At 41.7% G+C, this 27,590-nt stretch overlaps 1 protein-coding gene across 1 annotated transcript in view; it reads right to left on the bottom strand.

The window, feature by feature from the left end:
- The window catches only part of pcsk2 (proprotein convertase subtilisin/kexin type 2), a 32,417-nt gene extending 6,586 nt beyond the window's left edge, over window positions 1-25,831 (bottom strand). Inside the window, exons 1-10 of the mRNA XM_069659075.1 lie at window positions 25,568-25,831; window positions 23,713-23,817; window positions 17,084-17,197; window positions 16,579-16,687; window positions 14,897-14,934; window positions 8,050-8,126; window positions 7,006-7,094; window positions 6,314-6,489; window positions 3,390-3,605; window positions 1,589-1,689 (exon numbers count right to left, since the gene is read on the bottom strand). Coding sequence (XP_069515176.1) covers window positions 1,589-1,689; window positions 3,390-3,605; window positions 6,314-6,489; window positions 7,006-7,094; window positions 8,050-8,126; window positions 14,897-14,934; window positions 16,579-16,687; window positions 17,084-17,197; window positions 23,713-23,817; window positions 25,568-25,753 — 1,211 coding nt within the window. The 5' untranslated portion in view covers window positions 25,754-25,831. The remainder of the gene's footprint in view (window positions 1-1,588; window positions 1,690-3,389; window positions 3,606-6,313; window positions 6,490-7,005; window positions 7,095-8,049; window positions 8,127-14,896; window positions 14,935-16,578; window positions 16,688-17,083; window positions 17,198-23,712; window positions 23,818-25,567) is intronic.
- Between the last annotated feature and the right edge of the window lie 1,759 nt (window positions 25,832-27,590).

Below are 27,590 nucleotides of genomic sequence, written 5' to 3'. Positions count from 1 at the left end.
AAGCTGTTACTCTGTTTCCCTGGTACCACCTGAGGAGTGGAAATCTCACTACCATCCCGTAAAGTTTTAATGCAATGGAAACCTTGTTCACTAGCTTATGAATCTTAGCTACTACTTGCCAACGAAAGATATTTGTAGTCCGCGCCTTAGCTCAAAGCAGCCAGCTAAGAGCCAGGAAGCTAATGGTATGCTAGCAAGATTCAATGTCAATTATATTGAGTAGGGCTAAGTAAATATGATTTGACAGTATGTTAAATGACAAGACTAGCTAGCTAACCAGCCATGTCATTGTTGGCAAATTTTCACGAACAAGTGATGGCCATGTTAACTGTCATTAGCAGACTTGTTAAGTAGCAAGTTGAATAGTAAATGTGATGTGAAATCCCTCATTAGATGTTAGCTTAAAGTCTTAGCTAGTTAGCTTTAGCTTTACATTTCTAATTCGGGGTTTTGCTTTCACATTTTTTACAGTTATCTAACACCCATAGTGTTTGTACGTCGAGGCACAAAGTCGCCTGTGTTTGTTTCTCCCTCTGTTATCTTGGCTGTGTGTAGCGACAGCTTTGTTCAGGCTGACTCACTCACTCCTGCTGTAGCATGATTCGAGTGTGTTTGGGCAGTAAAAGGACAGTGCACTCGTCCTAACAGCCTCGTGGGTTATTTGCCGCCGGACAGGGTAAGCATCCGCTCCTCCTAATAGCAACATCATTATTGTGTGTGCAGAGCAAACAGTGTGTCTTTACCCAACTCCACTAGCAGGTGTCAGTTTATTGCAGCAGAAGATTGTAAACCTTCGATGTGAGACTTGAAGCATCTAAAGGGAGAGGAAAGTCTCTCCTCTGGGATTTAAGAAGCGGTAATTCTCCAGGTTTTAGATGTAATACTCATTTAATTATGTGTGGGCGGGTTTACTTAAGCTGCATGTTATCAGTTCATTTCTGTTACACAAGGAATAAGCTGTTCTAAAATCATAAGGATTATTAAGAAATGTTTAGTGTGTGTTAATGTGGCTTGATTAACATATTTTGTTGCAATAATCAACATTAGATGCTTTGGTTTCACCATTAACCTATATTATAAGAAGATTGAGATAATCAAGGACTGAAGTGTTTAGACCTTTACCTGATTTAAATATGATTTGTGTCCTTGGCAAAGGCACATAGAGTCTGTGTTTTGTGTGAAAGAGAATGAGCAATTTTTGTACTTTTCATTTGACTTATGCAATAAATAAGCAATTCTGTGAGAAGTGGTGAAATGAACTGTGCTTTTAGGGAGTTCAGATCGGGAGAGCGGATTTGAATAAAGGATATGAGAAAAAGGATTTCACAGAGGAAGTCAAAGACATCAATGTGAAACAGAATCTCAAGGTTACGCTCAGAAAGAATTACAGCTTATAAAGGAGGAGCATAAAAGCCGTCCTTTCAATTCAGGATGATCCAAATCTAACGACTAAAATCATGTTTTTCTTTTTCAAATAAACCTTCTGACCAGCACAGACTGAAACATGCAACGTGATTATGTTTTGTACAGACAGTCCATCTAAATCCCAGTTATTGCAGGTGTAAAGAAGGGGCAGTAGAGCACGTACTTAGCCTCAATAGCCAGAGCAAAGACACCGGCTGCCTCTGGAGCTGCTGCTGATGTTCCCGAGTGACGCAGTGTGCAGTTCCCATACAGGTCTGTGGTGGCCTGAAAAAGCAAATAACAGGAAGGTCAGAACAAAAATGCATCTGTAGCACTAAAAGTATATTTTATAGGGTTGTCCAGAAGCTACTAACTCAGACATTCATTGGAGGCAGCTAAATGTAAGTAGCATTTGAGTCCAAGACAGATTTCTCAACGGGGGCAATAAAGTATACCGTATCATGTATCGTATCGTGTATCGTATCGTGTATCGTATCGTGTATCGTATCGTGTATCGTATCATTTATTGCATCGTATCATATCGTGAATCGTATCGAGTATCGTATCTTGTGTCATATCGTGTATCGTATCGTGTATTGTATTATGTATCGTATTATGTATCGTATCGTGTATCGTATCGTGTATCATATCATGTATCGTATCGTGTATGGTATATCGTATATGGTGTATCGCATCATGTATTGTATTGTGTATCATGTATCGCATCGTATCTTGTGTCATATCATGTATCGTTTTTTATCATTCTACAATATTATTGGGGGAGAGCATGTTAATTAGCAGAAATGTGGCGATACCGTTTTTCCCTCCCGAAATTGATTTTACTACCTAGACTGGGATTGGCAGATACTGAGCACAGACAAACACAGATTGCTGACATTTTGTTAGCTTTCATTAACATCACCCTTGACTAGCTTTGCGTGGTTGTTTGTTATCATCACATGATATGTTACCTACAATGTTTTTTTGATATCAAAACAATATAATATAAACAATATAATATACTAATATTAAGTATCGGAGGCTGATACCATTACTGGCATTAGTACAGTAACACCTATAACTTTAAGGGCCTCCGCAATAAATATAATCCTTTTCCTTATGCATGAGCTTTAGACAAAAGAAGAAAAAAGATACTAAGAGTTTAGAGTTAACATTGGCTAAATTATGATATAGACAAATTAGCAGCATAGCTGTGTTTATGTTCATTATTTAACTTGGTGCTTAATTAGCAATAATGACAGATTGGCTGAAATTAGAGGGGGAACCCTGGGGAAGATCCGTGGCTGTGTCAACAGCCAAAGGTGATTTGCATAATCACAAACCCAAACACTGCTGCCTTTATACACAGAGAAATTCTTTTACACACAAGCATGGCAACGAATGTCTGTTATATCCTCAATGTGCGCATGGCAAGATGTATGAGCATTCATTTTCGTTGGATGTTGACCATCAAGGTCAGGCATTTGTCCTCACTCAGGGAGAGAACATTATCCAATGAGCTTTCGCTGCTCTTTTCAAAGATGGTATATTCTCTCGTTGTGTCTTTGATTCTGGTGACTCACTCAACTCCTTTTGTCAGGGATCACCCACTGATGACACAACTCTGCAGGTAAATGAACCTCTTACAGTTATAACCTGCTTGTGTTAGTCAATAGATTTACTTCTAACTCAATCCCTTTGCTATTTTTCTTTACAGTCATATAGAAAAAGAACACATTGAAGCACTCATGGTAAACAATAAGAACTAATAAAGAAGGACAATGACTCCATTAAAACCACAGTTTTCTTAATAACACATCCACTATGTTTTAAATGCTCTGATCAACGCATTATGACGGCTTTTCTGGGCATCTACAACAAAATGAGGAACAGGAACACCTATTCTTCCACCTGAGACTGAAAAAAGACATTTGATATACTTAGCAAAAGTCATGTGTGACATATATGTACTCAGACACACTCACAACGCCGGCCTCTGGATTCCTCTTCCTTCCGTTGCTGAACGTGGATGCCAGGGTGGAGGAGCAGCTCTCGTCGTACAGGGCGGTGCGTCCGTCATTGATGGCTGAGTTGATGGAGATTGTCCACATGCTCGAGGCATAACCATCACAGTTGCAGTCGTCATAGCTACCACCGTCTCCTGATGCCCACACGTAGATGCTGCCTTTACCTCCACGGCCCTGAAACAACATTATAATGTCACACTTCCGCTTATTACTAGTAAGACTTACAACGGTGAAATGAGTAGAGGAAGTTGGGAATTTAACCTTATTATAACTATAATCTATATAATCTCTCTTCAAATATCAAAGAACCAGTCATTACACTGTGGCAAAGATAGATAAAGATAGGCAAAATGTTCGGAGGAAAGTCACACTGCCTAATGAGATCTATCACCACTGTGTTCGCATTAAGGCTCATGATGTGATGTTTTGTTTATGTGCGTTTAATTCATGTGGAAGAATGAGAGCTCTGAGGAAACGGGCTAATCAGGACAAGGAGACCTGCCGCTCCATACAAATCATAGAGACTAAACACAGTTTTAAAGCTAAAGACGGCACACATTTGAGTTGAAAGACTATTCCTTTCCAGAGCTTAATAGAGAGGCTAAATAAAATTAGCTTTAATTAGCACTATGCATTTATTTGTGACTTTGACAAGCCTATTATTTTGTTTTTAGTTAATAAAAATCAATAAAGATTTCATCGATTCTGTTTCCAAAAAACTGCCTCCCACTGAGTGAGCACAGCAGCCATACTTTTAGAAGTAAACCATCATAATAATAATAATGGTTATGCGAACAAACAAGCAATTACCAATACATAAAAGGTTAAAGGTAGGAGGATGTGGTGCTGAATAAACATTGAAAGAAGATGATGATACTGATGAAATTAGCTCGAGTTCCTTCGATGATTACACAGCTAATGACAAAAACCTGACTGTCCTCCATCTTTTACCAAGATACAGGATACAGAGCGACACATTTTGAGTAAAGAAAGATAACCGTTTATTATTTTCTTGAAATCTAATTCAATAGAAGAGGCCACTTTCTTTAGGTAAAAGTCTTACATTACATCAGGTGAAAAGGCCTTACAGAAGTCAAGGCTTATGTCTGTTATGTTCCCCCTTTGTAAATTCAAGCACAATAAAATGTCATCTTTGTTACTGATAGAGTGCCGCGAAACATGAAACTACTGACGACGGCTCCACGCAAGAGAGCCTCCTCTTCACAAAATGCTGCACCTGTTTCTACAAAAGGCCGACCGCATCCCCACAGAAAGAACGGATCAAGTGGAGGAGGAGGAGGAGGAGGAGGAGGAGGAGTGGCGCGTCCTTCTCTTCGCGGTGCTTATTTATGTCGCTCTCTATTTGAATTGCAAAGGCAGGTTTGAGCATCGTTGAGCTCACCTATGAGCGTCAAGCTTTCTGCACAACGCAAACTGAGAGCATTAATTTGCACAACACACAGCAGCATTCATTATTATTACTATTTCCAGAAACCACACAGTCATGTTAAAGACGCCTCTTCATTGTAAATGTTTCCCTTATGCACAACATGTTCAGCCTAAACAGCAGCTTATATAAGTGATCATTAGAATACAAGAGGCAGATCGCAGAGTGCCTGCTTGATTAATTGTGTTTACATGATCAGAGATTACAGACCTCTTTGCTCCTACTCAGCTGCCCGGCCTGAGACCCGGGTCACTTCAGAGCAACCCACACTGGCCTGCACGCGGTGCACGATGATTAATCAAGCAAGTAATTGGCGGTAGCACTGTGTGTGTGTGTATGTGTGTCAAAAAAGACTGCCCTTCAACCAGAGGGCCTGCATTTAAGCCCTCGCTGGCAGCCCTTGGGAGAGTTTTCTCTTTGCTGAAGTGTCCTTGAGCAAGAGCAGAATTCCTATCAGCTGCAGCAGCCCTGAAACTCCACTCTGACTTTTTGCTTTCATTCGCTAATAAGCCCGAAACAAGTTCATTACAGCTGAGGCAGAAAAATTGTAAATTATAATTTAGTTCTGATATTGGTGCCATGAGGAAAAGATCACCAGAGTTATTACAATTTGTCCTCAGAGCAACAAAGTCCAGGCAATTCCAAATATAATTGTTCATCGATTTTGCAAAAATGTGAACTTCATGGTGGAGCTAGATGAAAAGTCAGGGGATCTCTAAAGCTGGCAATGTGCATCCTCTGGGGCTGCAAATTTATATGATACAGTATGAGAAACCTTTGTTGGTGCTTGAGGACATGTAAAGGATGATTCATCCTCAGCTGACGATAAATGTACGGTAGATAAAATAAATAGATAGTAGATAAAAAGAAGTACCCAAAAGTGCAACTGACATTTCGGTCTCAAAACATAGACTGTAGAAGAGAAGTGGGTGCAGGAACCTTCCAGCTGTGAGGCGACAGCGCTAACCACTGCACCAACGTGAAGCCAAGACTTAAACAATCGATTGACACCACAAACTCATTAGGAAAATGTCAACCAAGGTTATAAATCGACTGAGAAGTAGGGCAATTTTTTCCATCTGGTTTTGTGCAATTGGACTTGTTTTTGCTACCAGTGGAGTCTCCCCCTACTGGCCATTAGAAATAATGCAGGTTCAAGGCACGGAGCTACGTCCACTTACCATCTCTTGAGCTGCACTGTCACTAGCATGCAGCATCCGTCTCGTCCTATTTGCTACAATACATATTCTTTAAAAAGCTGAGAGTGGAATAAATGACCTCATATACCTGTTAGTGCCTCCACCCTAACAAAGCTAATATAAATCACTTAAACTGCAGAGGGTGGCTTGATTCAACTGGCAAAAATGGTTTAAATTTTAGTTCACTTTCATATGATAATGAAATCCTCAGCACAGCAGGTGTGATGTTGCCGAACCTTGTTGACCCCATCAGCCATGGCCTGCAGCGTGAGCTCTCGGGGTCCATCCACCGTCTTGCCATCATCTGTCGGTCCCCAGCTGGCGCTGTAGATGTCAATAACCTGGGGCATGTGGCTGATTGATGATGCCTCAATGATGTCAGTCATGAAGGGCTGGTCCAACATCCTGATACCTGAGAGAGCAACGTCTCACGTCAATCTAAATTAAATTATAATATCTAGACAGTCACGACAGTACAACACAGCACATTTATAGCATCTAAAGGCTTGGCAATAGCGAGACAGTAATGTCAGCTTCATATGTGCACACAGATCACGCAGTCAATACTCATTCTCCTTTTTCTACTGTGTAACTCCCAGAGCAAATTTAAAGAAAATCAATACGAAATGGAAACACGGAGTCGTCTGGATTTACGCTATTATGCTGTTGCTATGCTGCTTCTCACTGACTTCAGAGTAATTTCCCATAATTCCATGGGTGCAGTACACCATTTAACATGCTTCAGAACCAAACAACAACACCGTTCTTCCACTACATTTATAAATGAAGCATGCAGTGTTTTCCTCAGAGTGAATCATCCTCGTGATCCTCTCATCATTACATTATCAGAGCTGTTATTTGCTTACATTGCTGTCAGCTCATTGTTATTCCTCTCACTGTCAAACTGCAGCTTTAATATGACACACACCTGCCACCTTGGAGTTGTAGGCGACTCCCACACCGCAGATGTTGTTGTTGGCTGCCGCAGACACCTCCCCGGCACACCGTGTGCCGTGACTGTTTGCAAAAAGCAGAGAATACATTTAAGAGGATTTGCATGAATTTGCATGAATTCACAAAAGAGTTAAGGTTGAGATAAGATTCCCAAGATTACATGCAACACCTTTGTTTGTTGACTTTGTGTCTAGACTGTTAAAAGAAGATGATAAGCATTTTTTTTAATAGCCATAAATCAATTAAAATTAGCATAAACACTTTTTAATCTTAGGGCATTAGCTCATGGAGAGGAAACCTCCATTTAGCCATCATTCATTTCTGACTGAATATGTTTGCACATATCATTGTTCTGTGTGCACCATGTGATGTGTGTCTATCTCTCCATCCCTCCGATCCCCACAGGGACACTGCAGAGAGTCAACCCCTTGCTCCCAGCATGCATTGCTACAGACAGGCAGCTATTTATAACAACCAGCTGATTAGCCAGCGAGTTGTGCCTGACAGTCAGCTACTGCTACACTGGCAAACCCAAATACCCCCTTTTTCTCACTCCCACACACAGACGCACACACATACACACTGATGCAACTAAACAGATGGAGGCACAATGGAGGAGGAGAGGCGGAGAAAGGATGTATTTCTCTTTGTTCCTCTCCGCTACATGTGTCTCAGTGGCAGTGGATCACCCAGTGTGATTGGGAGATGCGAGGCAGATAAGGTGTTATCAGACAGAAGGTCGACACTGTGAACACTGCAACCCTGAGAGCAGACTAGACTTGTGCTAGTCCTCCTTTATCCACCTCATCTCCTCCAAGTGAGCGGGTAAAAATAGGCTGTTTTTCTATTGTGCCGTGTTAGACAACAGCTCTGTTTATACTGCACCATTATGTCTTAATGGAACTATGTGGAAAAAAAATCAATAGGAGGAGAGCTGCCAGACTCCAGGGAGAGCACACACATGTGCACACACTGACTATGTGTATATATAAACAGGGATTGGCTGAGTGAGCTTTACCTGTTGAACCAGTCGTCTGTGTAGCGGGGAAACGGGAACGGGTCATTGCTGCTGAAGTCATAGCTGGCATCGGCATTCTGAAAGGACCAAATGGATGCATTCAGAAAAACAACAACGGCAAGAGACAGAAAAACAAAAGGAGAGAAAGCAGAGAGGAGCATTTTAAGGTGAAGTGCTGACCTTATCATTGCCTGCTCGATGTGGAACAATTTTGAGTTTTTTCCAATAAATGGCATCGTCTGAAACATTGATAGTTACACTCAATAAGGCACACCTAGCTATAACCAACACAGTCCAACAAAACAAACATTTTGGACACTTTTTCCAAGACTTAGATGGGACAACTGTTATGCTAGCATTAAGCTAGCTGGCCCCGTTTTCCATCTGTAGCTTAGCTTAAGCTTAGCGTAAAAGGCTGGAAGCAACTATCTAATAGATTAAGTCAGGCTTAAACTCTCCCCGCAAACAACAATTTGCCTTTTTTGCATTTTAAATTTGGTAGAAATATGACCAAGTATAAACTAGGTAATAGGTAAGCTTTAGCTGTGCTGGTAGGTAGCCAAGCTAGCTATTTCCCCCAGTTCCCAGTCTTAATGCCAAGCTAGGCTAATTGGCTGCTTGTAGCTTCAGACATGAGAGTCGTATCGATTTCATACAAATCCGAGCAACAAGCTGAATAATTCCCCAAATATGATCAGAGCTGACCTGCATTAAATGGAGCTAAAGGCAGTGAAACAATTTGAGACAACTTGACAGAAACACCCAAATGTAATTATATATTTTTTTGTCTGTACTGAAAAAATTGTGTTGTCACATTTGGGATTTCAAGCTGAGATAATAACGGCCCATTTACTGCCACCATTTAATTCCAAAAGTAATAGGATCAGATGTGGAAAAGCAGGAAGAAAAGACACAGGAGAGCCCGCATGTACCAGAGAGATATTATAGTATTCAACATAATTATCAGAAAAGCTTAGTGTGAAGGAGTCACACCAACACACACACACACACACACACACACACACACACACACACACACACACACACACACACACACACACACACACACAGACACAGCTATAAGGCCTACACCTACTTATTTCACAGTGGGCACTGGGTATTCCAACAACCAGTGGTGTAAGGCAGGATTTACGCCAAGTAGTACTCAGTGTACCACACAAGATTAGTCATGAGAAGAGCAGTCTGCCTCTCTAAGTCTTCAGCTCAGTGGGTGTGTGCCATAGCACTCTGAACAATACTCTTTCTGCATAGGACAGTGTTGGACAGCTACTTTCTATAATGATAAAAAAACAGTAACGTTAACTATAATATCACGGTTATTAATTTAAGTAACACTGCTTTACTGTGTACAGAACATGGTCTGTTTCTGACCTGTTCTGTGATAAAGATGTTTATTAGCAGCAGGTGAGTTCAAGTCACATCGGCTACTTTGTACATTAACCAATGTGTTTCCGCAGAATGAGTAGGGCCTGAGGATATAGTAGTTTATTAAAAATATTTAAAAAGAATACATTATTATATTAAAAAAACAAAACAAAAAAACAACCGTATATACAGGCTTACATCAAACAGGTAAGTGCTTGTCAGCTGCGAAGAGCTCTACTTCAAATTTGAAGAAGCTCCTGCGAGCTAATCACAGCTCTGCAACACTGATGGCAACTAAGTTAAAACAGTATAACGCAGGCTGTGTTGTGTTGTTTTAACAGCAGCTGTGCCAAATACTGCAAGCCTCTGCCCAGTCCGCTGTCAGATTGTTAGCTTAATAAAGAGCTGTAAATCGCATCTGTCATTGCTGTTATAAGAGTTACAGATTTTGGCCTGTAAAGTGGACTATGCAATAACATTAGGCTGCATGCCGTCCTGACAATTTAACAGACATGCGTAAAGAATCGCAAAGGGGGTTTTGATTTTTGGTAAAGCAAAATTACTCTAACGTGTTACTTTTCTCAGTAGGTAACGCCGTGACATAACGAGTCACTTTTTAATGGCAGTCATCTTGTAATGTAATGAGTTTCTCTTAAAAGTAACGTTACCCAACACTGTGCAGGAGCAATACAATACCAGATAACGTCTCCCTTTCTCTGTGCTAACATATAGCATTCACAAGAATGGGACGGACAATAGGTTATAGTCACCTTTGACCTTTTACCCCCAGTTCAACCTACGGTCCAAGTGGACATTCCCAAATTTAAAGTTAATCCTTCCAGATATCCTGTTCACAAGAAGGGGATGAAATAAGAGAACATATCTTATGATGCCAACTGGATATAGAAATATGATATACTTTTACACTATCCATTTATTAGTTCTGGGTCGCCTCTCCCAGCTGTCATTGGGCGAGAGGCGTTGCACAACGTGGACTGACACATAGACACAGAACCAGTCAACCTTTCACGCTCACACTCACACCTACGGCAATTTTAGAGTCACCAATGAACCGCATGTGTTTGGACTGCGGGAGGAAGCCGGAGCACCCAAACAGAACCCACGCATGCAGGGGGAGAACATGCAAGCTCCACACAGAAAGGCCCGCTTTGTCTGAACCGGGTTTCGAACCAGGAACATTCTAGTTGTGAGGCGACATTTTGTTGTGAGTTTACATTAGTAAACACTCTGACCTACACCATCATTTAAAAATAAGCTGTTTACAAAAGAAAGTGATGGTCCACAGAGTACTGGCATGAAGTCGATAGACGAAGCATACAGGAATAATTCACTCCAAATGCATCCTAGTCTGTGGACAAAATATGCACCTCTCGTGTGTGTTTTATTTTGAGATAATAAGTGAAAATGTGCAAATACCACAAGCAGAGAGTAGGCCTACATTTATATAACACAGGGCGTTTATCCTACTTCTCCAGGCACAACAGCACACACAGTCACATCGGGAAATGTCATGCATATTGCTCTTTCTACACTCCTCCAAGGTGCATTCAGGCTCTTGCAGTCTGCAGTAATCTCCCCTTTCTTTACCTGCCAATAATTTCCCTTGGAGTGTTCTTTTTTATTTTCCTCTGCGTACCCAGTAACAGGTGCTTTGTGCACTCGTAGGTATGGAGAAGCCACAGCGGCGTTCATTAGCCGTATAATCACAAACGCATCATATCAATCGTGGGACTGTTTTTCCACGCTCCGGCCTCCCGGCTCTGCTGGCTGGCATTTACAGGAGTGACTCAGGCGGCGACAAAGGGAACGCAAAACAGCAAAAGCTTATTGACCCAATGGAGAAACACCGTAATTATCACAATGTGGAGCAGGGAAGAAGAGGAGAGTAGAAATGCTTATGCCGACTGGAGTACCATGTTGAAGGGGCCATGGAGAGAGATTTAAACCTCTGCTGGTGTTCTATTATAGGAGATGTGATAAATAGAAGGTTAAATGTCATATAAACATATTTCTTTCTTTGGAAAATGATGTCCAATAAATCGAATATATGTCAAATAAGAACAGGATGAAGAAATTTGAAACAGGTGGCAACAGCAGGGATGCTTGAAAATGGTGTTCTTTATTCAGAGCACACGCTCTCCTTAACTTGTTTTACGTCAGGAGCTCGACTGAGTTTTTTTTTTTTCATTAAAGAGGAGTGAAAAGTGCCGAGACCCTGTAATAAATGACACACGAGCGTGCCCATGAATCACTCGCTGTGATTCTCATATCTCCCGCTATCAATCAGACTCCGCTCTTTCCTCTGGTGTCCTGTGAGCAACCTGGGCCGCAATAATGAATGAACCTCACCTCTCCCCGGAAAGCCTCGCTCTTTCAGTGTAGTCGAAGCGGATGTTAGTTAAAGAAAGCTCCTATTCTGGAGGCCAGCATGTCCTGTTTTAATAGGTTCAGATAAAGTATTTTTTGGTGCGCTCATAAGTACATTTCTTGAAGTGCAGTATTTTCCATTTTGTGCCTCTTCCGACTCCTAATCCACGACAATACACAGGAGGAAATTGTCCCTTTGACTCAGTTATATTTGAGATGAAGTTAAAGGTTAACTGCAGATTTAAACACATTATACATTTAATATTCAGTACATCAATGAAGATAAATCAGTGGTTCCAAACTCTTTTTGGCATGACCTTTACATAAAAACAGGCTCCAGTCAGGGCTCCCTGTCACATTACATATACTAACAGCTGTAAGAATTTCACTTTAATAAAGGATCTTTGTTTTACCACCAAAAGGAAATATACCTTACATCCAGAGCGATGTGATTAATTACTGTATCTTTTAAAGCTAAGAGGAAAACGCTCAGACAAAACATCCTCGTGTATCTCTCTCTAAGTGCCGTTTATCATGTTATCATGGCCGACTTAAAAAGACCATTTAGTGCTGATAAACTAATGCAGGAGAGCTGATGCTGTGTAATGTGACCTTGCTTAAAAGTCATTTGCAACATCCGTTTAAATGAAAGTGCCATGAAAGAAACTATAACACGAAATCCAAGCCAAGTTTAAAGACAGATGCTACATGTGTTTTAATCTTTTTAAAAGTGTCATCTGAAGCCGTTTCTGTACAAGGTGATTTTATAGGCCCTCGTGTCTTTTTCTCTCTGTTACTTCCTCTCTCTCTCCTCACACCTCTGCTAAACACAATCCTTCCTGAGACAGAAGTTGAAGCTGGTCACCTGATTATTAATGCCTCTAACCCTTTATTAACTAAAGACAGTACTAGTGTTGATGAGATGCCGGTCAGCATGGAGATAAAAAGAGTAACTGTCAATGTGAAATTAGGCCAAACTGAGACAAAAAACTGCCTTATAAAGAAAACTATCGAGGGAGGGAGGCCTCTGGGCTGTTTACTATTTATGGTACACTTTTCGATTTGATTATTTATTATATTTCTAGGCTGCATGGTGGTGCAGTCGTTAGCGCTGTCGCCTCACAGCTTTCTGTGTGGAGTTTGAATGTTCTCCCCGTGCACGTGTGGCTTCCTCCCATGCTCCTTAGGTTCATTGGTGACTCTAAAATCACCCGTAGGTGTGAATTTGAGCATGAGAGGTTGTCTGTCTCTGCGTGTCAGCCCTGTGATTGACTGGTGATCAGTGCGGGCGTGTAAACCCCGCTTCTCGCCCAGTGACAGCTGGGTTTAGCTCCAGCATAGAGCTCCCAGCGACCCTCAACAGGATAAGTGGAATAGATAATGGATGGATAATACATCTATTTATTCATATGTTGATGTAATTCAGCCTCCAGGCCACTTGATGATATAAGTAAACCTCCTCTTTCACTCTGTTTGATGACTCTTCCTAGCTACATCCTGAGGAAGGCCCTACGAGGGTCGATACCGGTCGGTGTTAATCTCATTGTTTTTTTAAGAGATATACCCGCACTCACAAAGGCATTTAAAGTAACTCCTTGGCTCGGTGTGAGTGTGCTCGACAGTTTACTTCTCAGTCTTCAAGAACACCTAGCATTCACCTGGAGTTTAACCCCCTACCCCCGAGAGAACTCAGCTTCCCTCACTTATAAAGTCATTCAACCAATGTTTCCTCCTTTTATTCCCATCAGTGATAGTCTTTAAAGGTTGGGAATGAATTAAGCTGCATATCTGCTAGCATGTCACTGGGTGTTATAATACTGCAATCTGTAAATCATTTCAAGTACTCGTATTTGGTATTTGCAGATAAATATGCCTTAAACTGAACTTCCAAAGTTTTCATTTGTTATCTCACGACAGACTCAATCTTAAAATAACGCACCTCACAAATGGCAAAGCACAATCCAGCGCCCCTGCATGAACATGAAGTTGTCTAAAGCAGATATGCACACACAGATCCAAAGCCCCACAATCGATTTCAATCTGAATCATGTGCTGAAGCCAAAATTACATCGTATTCCATTTCATATGATATTCATTCAGCTCATAGCAGGAGGTCTTTGTTGTTCTGCAAAACACCATGACGACAGTAACAAAGCAGGATCACATACACGGTGTCTTTCTCTCTCTCTCTCCAGCGCACGCCCTCGCTCACGCAAACACACACTTTGGATCTATGCACAGCATGATCCATCAGTCCAGTGGAGTGTGTTCCTGCATCACCCCAGCTGAGACGGAGTGTTATTTTTGGGCCGAGGCTCGTCTCTGTTCACAGGCAAGAAACATGCAAAAGGCAGGAAGCCTTAGCGGGAAAGAAAATACACTTATGGAAGCTGCATTTAGAGGGATTACACCGTGTGCACGAGGGCTGAGACGTACAAATAAAACAGATAGAAAGCTGCTCCTGCTTTGCAACAATATATGTAATCAAATAGGTGAGGAAAGTAGGCAATCTACTCTATTTCCCTGTACAACTCTATAATATACAAAAGGGGTGTTTTAAGGCCAGCAAGCATGACTCACTTCACACCTCAGTTTCCATGGAAGGTTAACATCGGCACTTCCTTGGATTCAAGACGACACCTTAATGCAGTCACACTCACGAACTGTACATTTAAAAGTCAGATCAAACTAAGCCTTCTGCACCTCCTTGTTCCATTTAGCAATCCCTCTTGTCCTTTAAGTTTTTATCAGTATTCTGGAGACGGAGCATCACATTATGCAGCGCCAACTACCCTGGCATTATCTGTGCTCGTGACAGATCGGCCTGCCATTGTGCCTGCCACAGCGCAGGGTGCATTAACATTAAACAGCTCGGCCGGCCGTCTGCCTGTCTCCGCGTCCTCCAGGGGTACAAGGAGACTCGGCAGCCATGAAGGCGACTCGGAGAGCACCTGTCACTGCCGACGGCGCACCGCAAAGCCCATGAAATCCACCACCTGAACCCCTGCTTTAGTCCACGACAGCACGTCAAGGAAATGAAGAAGTGTGAAATGAATAACACACAGGTACTCACATAGTTGGAGGCCAGGTCTGGATGGAGGTAGTCGATTCCTGAAATGAGATTTAGAGATCAATCAGCGATCAGTGGAGGGAGAATGATAGCATGGCCTAACTTCTCTTATGGCCATTACACCACAGTATAATTAGTATTGTTCTAATTGACACTATGATATCAATGAATTATTAAACTTTGACAAAAAACAAACTGATGACAAAATATGTAGGAAAGTGCTGAAACAATTAAAGATATAATCTCGAAGATTTTCATGTCAATAAATGTCTGTTAAGTCTCTATCTATCGCCGAATGAGGTAACACAACGGTGATTGAGCCTATGGCCCACTGATGAAAGCCTTTGCATTTACAGTATATAGTATTATTATTTACAGGGTGTCTATGGCGACTTTCGTGAAAAAAATCACAAGTGGCGCCCAGTTAGTGACGCGTTTTCCATCACACAGCAGTGGTTGGTCTGCCAGAGACGGTAGGCAGAGCTAAGTGGCTGCTTTTCCGGTCTCTAATCTACTGTGGCTGAACAAACAAAAAAAAGATTGATGACTACAACTTCAAAAATAAGTTAAAATACAAAGAAAAAGAAACAAATTTGACGCTCCTAAAAAGGACAGAGACCGCCTGCGAGGAAAATCAAGAGTGTCAGCCGTGGACGTCACACTGTCTGGATATCTGGGAAGTGTGCTCCCGCAATTACCGTTTATCGTCTTAGTTGCCGCCAGTGAACGAAACTGAGATCTTCGAGATTACAACTTTAAATCATTAATCAATAGTAAACTAATCACCAAGAATATTTGAGTCGATACATTTTTTTTTTGCTACTTTTCTCTGCGTATATCATGTAATTAATACATTCTAATTTTAAACTGGATATTTGCACGACGCCTTGGTTTTTGTTTGGTAAAATCACAGCACATCAGAGGCATAAACTAAGCAATTTTTTTAACTTATATACTTTAAATTACTTGATTATATTAGAATATTGTATCTTAGCAATTTATCACTCCCTATTGACACACGTCATTGGTTAACGTTCCTCATATTAGTTGTTGTTGTGCACACTGAAGCTATCATTTATGAATCAACAGGCAAAACAGGAAAAGGGCCTTTCATAAACAAGTGTGTCACATTTAATTGCTCATTGACATTTTACCACTGAAGCGTCATACGTCATACGTTTTTTTTCAAAATAAGAGCGGACAATTCATTCAGTCAAAAACAGGTTTCCTTATAAGTTAAGAAAACTGTACTACATCTTTGGCTTTAAACAGTTGTCATTAATTGTCACTTTAAGAGTTTATAGCTAAATTTTTATCATCAGTGTATCTAGGAATAGTGCCAATAACGTTTACTGAAATTAAAAGGGGAAACGTTCGAAAGATTTGTTTTAAGATCAATTTGGGAATGCTTGGTTTTCTTAATGTGATGTCATTAGTCACCTTAAGTAGAGAATGGCAAATCAATCTGCACCAACAGATATTCTTAATGACAAACTATGCAAAAACATATCAGCGGCCTCCATACATCATCTGGAAAGCACACATTTCTTCCTATTAATTGTAGTGTTAATTAAAAAGATGTAAACAAAGTAATTAATCTAATCAGTATGATGAATAAATGCATGTTTAATTGAGTGCTTTCAGACAACACTCAGGGGTTAGATACAACAACACTTGACGCTCACCATCGTCCATGATTGCGATGGTAACTCCTTTCCCCGTGTAGCCCAGTTGCCAAGCTTCAGCCACATTAAGATCCAGCCCAGGGGTCCCGTCTGCCTGGCCTGTGTTTATCTAATCACTCAGACAATATGGAGAACATCCATGACTCATGGCACCCAGGTGAGCCGCGATTACAAAACAACATGGAGCGTGTGTGTGTGGGAAGGAGAAGGGAGGAGGATGTGAAGGAGTTAAATGTCATCTGACACGCCGGATGAATGACAGCAAACTAGCCGCAGCGTAAAAGTCACGCTTGCCAGTTATGGTAAACAAGAGGGGAGGAAACTAGGCGGCATGAATGCAACAGTAAGATGCTGTGGACTTTATTGACCAGGCTAATTAAAGAATGAATAACAATGTTGATTCAGAAAGTGGTGGGGAATACGGCGGAGTAATTAAGGTGGGAAAATGTGGGTTGGTCCTAAAGGTCAGGGCGGCGTGCAGCCGGCTGCTCGGCTGATTACTCACCAGATACCACTGTTTGGTGAATAGAGGGTCGCTCATGTTGACTTCGATATCATTGATATTTCTGTAGCCTCGCTTCTGACGATCGAAGCCTTCCTGCTCAAAGACGTTCTTTACCTGGGAGGAGAGAGAGCGGGAGAAATACCAGGTCACGGTCACGGTCAGCGATGAACATTTTCTGTGAGCGTCATACACGGAGCACATCCAGTTGCACATAAGCAAAAGTAGAAAACAGGATTTCTTATGACGTTAGGAGATGTAGGCGTGTTCCCTTCTGCGCACAGCAAAACCCAGCTGTGCTCCACTGTAACAAAAAGACAGAGCATCATGTAAATCAAAGGGGCTATTCTTTCCTTTCCCCCCAATCAGAGCGGCTGCAGCTGGAGCCGAGGCTTCCAAACTCACCTGCCACACAAGAGATGGAGTTTTTTTTTTCTCTTCCTCTCAGTACACTTTCAACAAAAAGCCGCAATTATGCTCACAGATACGCTTGTGTTTCTTTGACTCGACTCAGGCAGACGAGCAGCTGTGTTTTGGATTACAAACGCTTACACAAAACCACCACAATGAAGTTATAAAGCGCTGTAAGATAACACAGGACAGAGAGTGTAAATGATGGAGATAAATGTCTGAGATGGAATTCAGGTGCTTGATTAGCAGCTGGCATCGGAATTAGAAATGAAGCCACAAAGAAAACAAAACACTCATAATGTTTCACTGTGTTCATCTCTACCAGTAGTCATGGGGACAACATGGAAGCCTATCCAGTGAGCTGTTTTAGTTTGAAATTGCAGGCTGCTTCCTGTTACTAAAGTGGTTAAAGAAATTAAAAATGAATGATGAGACACTAGATCTATTAGAGTTTGGCAATCCCTTAACCAAGCTCTTATTTTGAAATTATACCAGCAATCTGCTTGTCACCAAGGTCTCAAGAATACTGACTTCAATAAAGTTGTATAGGAACACTGGAAAGACACAAAACTGTACTTACTTTACTAAAAACATAAAGGCCTAAACCAAAGCTCTTAATTTGAAAGGAATTATCAACAGTTTCCTTATCCTTTCTTTACTAAAAATTAAACACCTAAAATTAACCTGTTACTGTGCGTTCGCGAACGCGGATAGACCTGAATCTGCGGCGAGATTCCATACAAAGTCGCGTTAGTTGAAAAAATTGAACTTCCTCGCCAAGTTCGCGTCACGTGGCCTATCAACATCGAAATTCTCCTGACGCCGTTGGTAACCATGGAGATAAGCTTCCTCTCCTCCATTCCAGAAGCAAAGTGCGAATATTCGCCTGTTATTTAAACGCACGTTTTGATCCGGCGGTCAAACTCGTGTGAGTAACGCAAGGCGAATATGTGTGAACGCACAGTTAGACTCTGGCAATGGCCAAACCAAGCCTGAGGTAAAGCTCTTAATTTGAAACAAAAAAATTACTTCATAAAGGTTTAGGTCCTTTTCTGTCTCTAGAAACGGTACTTTCTTTACTTAAAAAATTAAAACACTACAAATAAACTCCGATACGAGTCTGGCAATACCTAATCCAAGCCTGAGGTAAAGCTCTTAATTTGAAATATTACCTTAAATCTGCCTTTCACCAGGGTCTGAAAGACTCTGAAGGTTCAGGTCCTTTTAGTCCTCTCTCTCTCTCTCTTAATGAAACGACTAGAAACTGTTCTCACTTTACTAAAAAAATAAAATCACTTTAAATAAATCTATAAGACTCCAGCAATACCTAAACCAAACCTGATGTTTGAAATATTACTTTAAATCTGCTTGTCACCAAGGTTTAAAGAACACTAACTTCACTGGACACTGACTGTTTCTAGAAACTGCACTTTCTTTACTGAAAAATAAAAACACTTCAAATGTGCCTTAAACGTCTCATTGACTTTAACTGTAAATTTAAAAATCTTTTTCAGGTCCCCGTGGCTGAATGTTCCTCTTGTGCTTACCCTTAGCAAACCCACTCTAGTGTGACAGAGAGAAACAGGCATTGTCCGGTGTGTTTACCGCCACAGATAAGAGAGCAGAGCAGCACTTAAGACGGCCTTTTAAAACGGCCAAAGCCTATTCATCCAGATCTTTCTTTTATGGCACACTCTAAGCAATCAGAAGGCACACATGTTGTAAATCAATGCGTCAGGAAGTCCTTTGACGGGCAAGTCAGACCTGAAATAAATAAACGACTGTTATTTGCATGTTTATATTCTGTCTTTGAGATTTTGAAATTAATTCGAGCTGTTTTTGAATTGGCCTCATTCAGAGGGAAACCACCAAGACTGTCTACATTATCCCTGCGTTTCCCCCTTCTCTCCTTCCATCATCAATTTATTCCATCACTTGGCAGGAGAGCTGGTATTTCCCCAGAGACGGCATGTCATACTGCCCACTCACAACATCAAACAGTGCCCATGCACCACCATCGCTCTCCGCCTTTTTGCCTGCTGCCTGCTCACAGCTCACAACGCTTCACTTCCCTTCAAATCAAAGAGCTGGCTGCCTCTCTCCCTCTCTCTCCTTTCTTACACGTCCTCATTTTCCTGCTGGATTTCCCTGGCATGTGTCTGCAGGGTCAAGGGATGCTGCTCATTCACAGAGATATATTCTATTTTCCATCTTTGTTTAGTTCAAACCCACTTCCCTTTATGCCTGAAATAGACTCTGAATGTATCGTCTCATGTTAGATAGAAGGAAGGAACTATGGAAGGATGGACAGGATGAAGGCACGGATGTGATCTCATTTGAAATCATTGTTGCACATGAGATGTATGAGGATAAGAGAGGACAAGGACAAGTAGGCATTCAGAGAGATGTGGAGGGATACAAGGAAAAGATAGTGATTGAGTCACAAGTGGGTCAACGTGCTCCACTCAGAGTCCAGCAAAGAAAGAGTCTTCTTGGGCGCTAAGAAATCCATCCAACAATAATGCATCCAGTGCTGCTACTAAATGTACATGTTTGAACTATGCTAAAGATATAATCGCAAAGATTTTCATGTAAATAAATGTCTGTTAAGTCACTATCTATCGCCAAATGAGGTAACACAATGGTGATTGAGCCTATGGCCCACTGATGAAAGCCGTTGCATTTGCAGTATTACAGACTGGCTGTGGGCAGCGACTTTTGTAGGAAAAAATCAGAAGTGGTGCCCAGTTAGTGACGCGTTTTTCCATCAGCCAGCAGTGGTTGGTCTGCCAGAGAGGGTAGGCAGGGCTAAGCGGCTGTTTTTCCGGTTTCTGGAAATGTTGCGAGTAAACAGTAATCTACTATGGCTGAACAAACAAAGAAAAGATCGATCGACTTCAAAAATAAGTGAAAATCCAAAGAACTTTAAGATTATATCTTTAAATTAGTGTGTAACAATAAAATAATATTCAACAGACAACTATAAAAGGAAACACTTTTTTTATCTTAACAAAACTATTTTTTAGCCAGCATGATAAGAGGAACAACTATGTGATAAAATTGTTCAATATTGCAATAACAGCGGGGCGCTGGTTTAGCTCAGTTGGTAGAGCGGGCACCCCATGTACAGAGGCCACAGCCCTCATCGCAGGCTCGACCCTCGGTCTGCCGATCATCCAGTGCAGGGGTGGCCAACCCTGCCCCTGGAGAGCAACCTTCCTGCATGTTTTAGGTTTCTTCGCACTCCAACACACCTGGTTCGAATGTTTCGCTCGTTACCAATCCCCTGAGACGCTTCAGTTGGTTGATAACGAGCAGATCATTCAAATCAGGTGTGTTAGAGTGCGGAGAAACCCAAAACATGCAGGAAGGCAGCCCCCCAGGAGCAGGGTTGGCCACCCCCGATCCAGTGCATGGCATCCCCCACTCTCTATTCCCAACATCTCCTGTCTATCTTCAGCTGTCCTGTGAAATAAAGGTAAAAGCCAAAAAAATAATCTTTAAAAAAAACATATATATATTGAAGTGTGCAATTATTTGCTATAATGCACAGATCCTATATCTCAATCTTCTGCACCTTTTACACAGTATGTTTGTCACATTTCAATTCCCCTTGATAATAAATAATTCCAAATAACAGAAGTGCTGTTCCTTTTTACAACACGGTCTTAATCATCTCTATTTTTTACATCTGTATTTATCCAAAGGTGTAGCTCACAGCTAGCCGGGGCTTCATCTGATTGGCTAAATTGTGGTCATGCACGGCTCATGTATTTCCCTGTTACTTGCGAATGTTCCTATTGAAATGAATGTGAAAATTAGATATATTGTGCAACCCTATACTGGTTTGTTGGTTACATTTTTCTTTAATGCAACAAACTACTCCCCCTTTTATGAAAGAACTGCTGTTGAAAAACTGACATATGTCCACCGTACTACCTTGAAACATGGGCGCAGAACACTTCAGAATGATAAACAGGCGACATTAAATCCGACCGGCTGACCTCATCCCTTCCCGAGATGCACAGAAATCAATATCTGCAGTGTGGCATATGAGCATGTCAAGCATCTGATTAAAACCCAGCATCTGGAACATTCAGCCCGGCCCATGTCCTCGCAGTCTCACTTCCATCAGCCGCATTAGCTCGCTGGAGTGGCCTCGCATTTATTTTCATTAGCACCTCTCACAAGCGCAATTAGAGAGGTTAGTTGATTGTGTGCAGCAGGACCTCCACATTCACCGCCTCCAACAGTGGACAGAGCTGAACACGGAGCTAAACACGGAGAGCTAAGCTAGCAGCAGCACTGTTTTGTTCAGATAAGAGCCTGAAGACAAAGCACATCTTTGTGTTTGATTTTATATAATAGAGCTGAATCAGTTTGTCATTTTATCAGTAAGTTAATAGACATATAATGAATCCATGTCTATTATGATGTTAGATGAATAGTTTGAGTCATATTTCAAGCAAGAAAAACCAAACATTAGCAAGTCCGGCCTCTTTAAGGTGTGCATTTGCTGCTAGCTAGTCTAACTGGCTTGAAATATACACTACAGGAAGGCATATAACCACAATTTAAACAAAACAAGGATACACACTCAGTGGATAAATATTCAGGGGAATAAAATCCCAAACTACCACCGAAAAGCAGGTCTTTAATAGAGAGTAAGTAGGAAGTGAATTAGAGCTGGATATTGAATTAGTGGCATCCCACAGGGTTGCTCTGAACACTGTTCTTTTTTTTTTCTTGATACTAGAAAGAAAGAAAGTCAGAAAGCAGCAAGGATATTAAAGGGGACATGTTTTAGATATACAATCAATTATTCGAATGTGTTTTTGAATCACGTTGGCAAAGTTTGTTTCGTTTTAAAAATTGTATACATGTTTTAATTTAATTATTTTCCGGAGCCTCTCCTTCCTCCTGAAATGAGCAATCCGTTTTGCCATTCAAAGGTCAGATGTTAGCCACGATTGGCTGACAGTATTTGGAGTGACCGCGTAGCCGCTCCCCCACAGCGGCCGAACTGTTTTTAGTAGAAAACATGGCTGCTCTAGGATTGGTTATTCAGCCTTATATGTACGAGCCAGAATCACCAGGGGGTATCGGAATGGTGAGCTGAAATCTTGACAACGACTCGACTACAAACTAGTGTGAGAAGGCAGCCTGAGGTGAACGACGATTGGTCGATTTCAGCGAAAGCAAGGTTCTACGTAGAAACCTGCAGCTGTTCTGAACGGCCCATTTCAGAGGCGACCTTTTTAAAAATGTCGGGAAAAACACGGAATTATGCAGTTTTCACTTTTTCACTGTGAACAATGAACACCCAAAAATGTGAAACCCAAAATATGAGAATATCCATTCAAAAGATACGGGCTCTTTCAGCTGTGATGCAGCTCATATGTCAGGTGGAGTGTTACCTGTCCATGGCATGCTTTAAGTATGAATTTATCCACCTCAACAACCTGAGACAACATCCAATGACAAACAGTGTTTTCTATCATTGTGCTATTTATAAGCCATATCACATTTAGAGTTTTTTTTTCATAATGGAGATTATTTAATATATTTGTGAGGCCTGTGCAAATAATTTCCTGTTGAAAATAACGATAAGATATCAGTCGCTGCTCAAAATGACAGCTGCTATAATGAGACCCTGACTGAGGACCAGTGCTGCTGACATCATCTCGTACATGATAACACTTTCAAATTACGGTTAATGCTCACACGGTTCCCACTATAGACTCTGAGTGTGATCAATTTGCATCAACTTTAGCATGATAGAGCAATTATAATAGTTGCTTTAGAGTATGTTAGCAGATATTAGCCTTCAGCACCAGGTGCTTCTAGACACTGAGTCACACAACTGTATAGATTATAAAGCCGTCTCTGCTGTATGGAGAGAACACAATGGATTTTTGATGTTCTCATTGTTTCTGATTGATAAACATGATCATATTTGGTGTGTTTTTTCACTCATGATTAGCACACTTTCTGTCTCCATCAGATTTAGTGATAAATATTTTGAATTTGCAAGCTAGGAGCGTCCATCTTTCTTTATGTAATATTTAAAGCCCTGTTTATGCAGTGTATTCTACACAGAGGCTATCTGAAATAAACTGTCAGGCAAGTGAAAGGGCAGCCATGCTGCTCTAGGTTCATGCGTGCAGGTGACACACAGCGTGATCCTCTCTGTGTGCATCATCTCCATTGTGCGTGCTCACCCTGCGGTCTTTTTGGAGCCGCTGTCTGCTGCGGGCGCTGCGTTTGCTCCGTCTCTTTGAAGTGTCCTGAGGGTAGAAGTGAAAGAGACCCTCTCCGAAGGGGAGCTGCGTTGAGAGAGAGAGAAAAAAAAAAAAGCAAAAGAGGAAGATGGATCAAGAGAACAAACACAGAGGAAGCAATCAGAAAGTGTGAGATTGGCCAGTACAAAAACACAATAGATCATAAATGGAGGAGAGAGAGGGCAGGTCATCCTCCAGGTGGGAAACAAGGGAGCGGATTCAATGGCTTTCAACAAGGATCTATTTTAAGGCGCGGGAGAACAGTGCTGGGATCAACTATAATAAATCAGCAGGGCAGGGAAATGAGATGCATCATCCCGAGCTTTCCCTCTGGCACTGTGCTCAGATTAAAGACCCCCTTATGCTTTAGTAACAGCTAGGGGACGGGTCAATCCTTACAATAAAGGCTTTTAGATGCGCCTGTCAGATCCAATGAGAAAACAAAATTATGGAAGCATGAGGATTATTCTTCTCTTCTGCTGCTCTTTTATGCTCCCCTTATTGTTGGAATAAGAGATCATGCACGTGATGCAAATAATCAAAAGCAAATACTGCGAGTCCATTGAATGCTCTTTTATTCAAATGTTTGGCTGGTCACAGATCTGTCTGTCTCCCTTTGTGCTCTCATCTGCATGTTGAGTCCCCATTCTGTGTCCCAGTCTTGTTAATTAAGCAACAATGGAGGATAATTCAGACGACACAGACATTGTTTAATGGTGCATATCCCATTAAGACAAATATAGCTGCCGATTACATAACCTGGGAGGCAGGGAGGTAGAAGAGAGGGGGGTCCTAGATGCTTGCAATCACAAAGCTGGATATCACACAGATTCTACATCATCATGTTTTTGTGGAGGTACATTAGAGAAAATCCTCATTCAGTGCAGCGCAGACATCCCTGTTTGCTGCTACGCCTCAGTAGCTAACGCTCCGGACAATTTCACCCCACACATTTATTTTGACATGTGACAAGGTGCAAACACTGTCAGGTAATGATTACCATTGCTCATGTCATAAACAGCTTTTTTTTTTGACATGTTGTGATGCATTTGTCAAGCTCTTTAATGAGACGTGATATCACAGGTGAGTAAAATGTCACGTCTAGGCAGGAAGGCCATGTATGTCGATTAAAATGTGGATGCCCCGCTCTGAATGTGAGAGATGGGAAAGGTGTTTTGTAAAAAGGCAACACAATGAATATAAACAATATATATATATTTTTTTTTTTCACAGCATTTAGAGATAAATCCTGCAAACATGCAGTCTTCAAGGATGAGATCACACAACAACTTCATGTTGTGAGAGAAACCCCTGCTGATGTAATGGGTTTGCCTTTTCTTTTTTTTTTTAAAGGTACATTTCACACTCACAAAAGCTCCAACTGTGCTTTGCAATTAGATGCGTCTGGTACATGTGTGGTGTGTTAATTAATTTGATTAATTTCTGAGCAGCTTCAGAGTCCACAGAGGCCATGATCCTGTGGGAAACCTGCTAATCAGGGCCTGCGTTTTTTAGTGTGATGACGTCATCAAATTAAGCAAAAGTGGAATGAAGTCAAACTAAAAGAAAACACCGAGAATAATCGTAGTATTTTTTTTCAACCGGATGGTCTCTGTTGCCAAACATGCTTGACTATTTCTCGTTAAGAGACAGGATCGTTGCCAAACATGTTTATATATATTTTTTAACGCGAATAATTTCATTTGCAAGAATACATCTTATATTTAAGTTTGTTTTTCTCAGGATAAAATAAAAAGCGTAATCATGCGAGCATTGCGTGACAGTTTCCCCCTACCTTTCTGGCGCTCTGGAACCCATGTTGTGTTGCAAGTTGGTGCGCCTCATCCTGTGCGTCCTCGTGCAGCTGAACCAGAACATGGTCCGTTAAGACTCCCTCTGCAGCCTGCGTCGCGAGCAGCAGCAGCGCGTTCAGCAGCACTAATAATCCCACGGCTGTCCCATGTCGGGGAGATCCACGCATCGTGTCAATCCGCCTGTCTGCCTGCCCGTCTCCGTCGGAGTGAAATCAGCGTGCGGGATGCTCCTCGCTAAGGATGGGAGGAGGAGGACAAGAAGGAGGAGAATGTAAAGGGGTCGAATCAAAGCATCTCCTCGTCGATCACTGGAAGTTGTAGCTATTTAACCGAGGTGGTGCCGCTCGTGCAGTGTGGTTGGAGTGATGGAGATGTGTGTTGTGGACCAAAGCTGCATCCTCAGCTTTCTATCTCTCCTCCTCATCCTCCTCCTCTCCTCTCTAATTCATTTACCTTACTCGCTCGGGTACTTTCTGCGCGTGACGTCGTACCAATGGGCTCCAGCGGGTGTGTTCCGGTTTTTCTCTTTTTTTTCTTTTCCCTCCCCCGGATGAGCTCGTGGACTTTTCAGCACCTTGGAGAATTCCTCCCATCATCCTCGTGGCTGATAAAAAAAAATGTTATTGATTACTTTCCAATACAGCTTAGAAAAAAAGGTTCACATACAATCCCAATAAAGCCCATTTACAGCTCATGTTGACCTTCCTTTTTTAAAGCAATACCCCTTTAATATGTAGGCCTATAATCATACAGAATTCTTAGGTAGCACATTCTCCCCTGTATCCTACAGTTCACCTTTTAAAGATGTGACCTCTACTACGAGCAGCCTGACCCTCTGTGTGTAGTGGAATGTAAGAGCAATCCCATCAGACTATAAATGGTGGCTTGGATGTGAACAGCAGGTTGTTAGAAAGAACCGTGCAGAAAAAGAGTGCTCTTACAAAGGCTGCTCATTAAAGGACTCCAGCTCCCCTGCATGCTCTCCTCCTGCTGCTACACGCTACATGAAGGGGACTGTGGACTGATGTAACAGGGATGTGAGAGACTAGGAGTAAGAGGGAGACACACTAATTTTCCTTTATACAGGCAAGGTTAAAGTGAGCAGCGAAAAGGAGCTTATGCTTCCTGCTGCACGGCCAGCAATTGTTACTACAGCGGTCCTTACAGTTCATCGCCTGGCTGAAATAAAGACGCCCCCTGAGCCCCTTTTATGCAACGGCCCATTAAATAATTCTCCTATGAACAGTACTCTTTGTTTAGTTGGGTTTTTTTGCACGAGTTAGTAAACTAAGGGAAGCAGGATTTTTTATTTGTTTGTTCGCCTTATTGGTTTAAAAGTGGTGTTGAACTAAAGCTAAAACAAGGTTTAAAGTGGTAATCTCGAAGATCTCAGTTTCGTTCTCTTTGGCGGCACCTCATGGCGAGAAACGGTAATTGCGGGAGATATTGTCACATGTCATGTGTGACGTCCACGGTTGGCCCCGGTTGTAACTCTTGATTTTCCTCGCTGACGGTCACTTTCCTTTTAAGACTGTTTGCCTTCATCTGAGCATCGAGTTTGTTCCTTTTTCTTTGGATTTTCACTTCTTTTTGAAGTTGTATCTGTAGTCATCGATCTTTTCTTTGTTTGTTCAGCCACAGTAGATTACTGTTTACTTGCGACACTTGCAGAGACCGGAAAAGCAGCCGCTTAGCTCCACCTACCCTCTCTGGCAGACTGACCACTGCTGGGTGATTGAAAACGCGTCACTAACTGGGCGCCGCTTGTGATTTTTTCCACAAAAGTCGCCACAGACACCCAGTCTGTAATAATACCATATACTGCAAAGACTTTCATCAGTGGGCCATAGGCTCAGTCACCATTGTGTTACCTCATTCGGCATTAGATAGTGACTTAACAGACATTTATTTAAAGCTCCTGTGAGGAACTTTCAGTTTGTGTGATTTTGGCGCCCCCTGTGGACAAAGCTGTGCCTCTTATCTCTTTGCTGATTTTGTCCTGTA

The sequence above is a fragment of the Semicossyphus pulcher genome, unplaced genomic scaffold, assembly GCF_022749685.1.
Source record: "Semicossyphus pulcher isolate SPU_LCO1_2020_fin unplaced genomic scaffold, fSemPul1.0.p SCAF_12, whole genome shotgun sequence".
In the NCBI taxonomy this organism is placed as follows: Eukaryota; Metazoa; Chordata; class Actinopteri; order Labriformes; family Labridae; genus Semicossyphus; species Semicossyphus pulcher.
The sequence above is the reverse complement of the archived record's forward strand: the minus strand, read 5'-3'. Positions and strand labels throughout refer to the sequence as shown.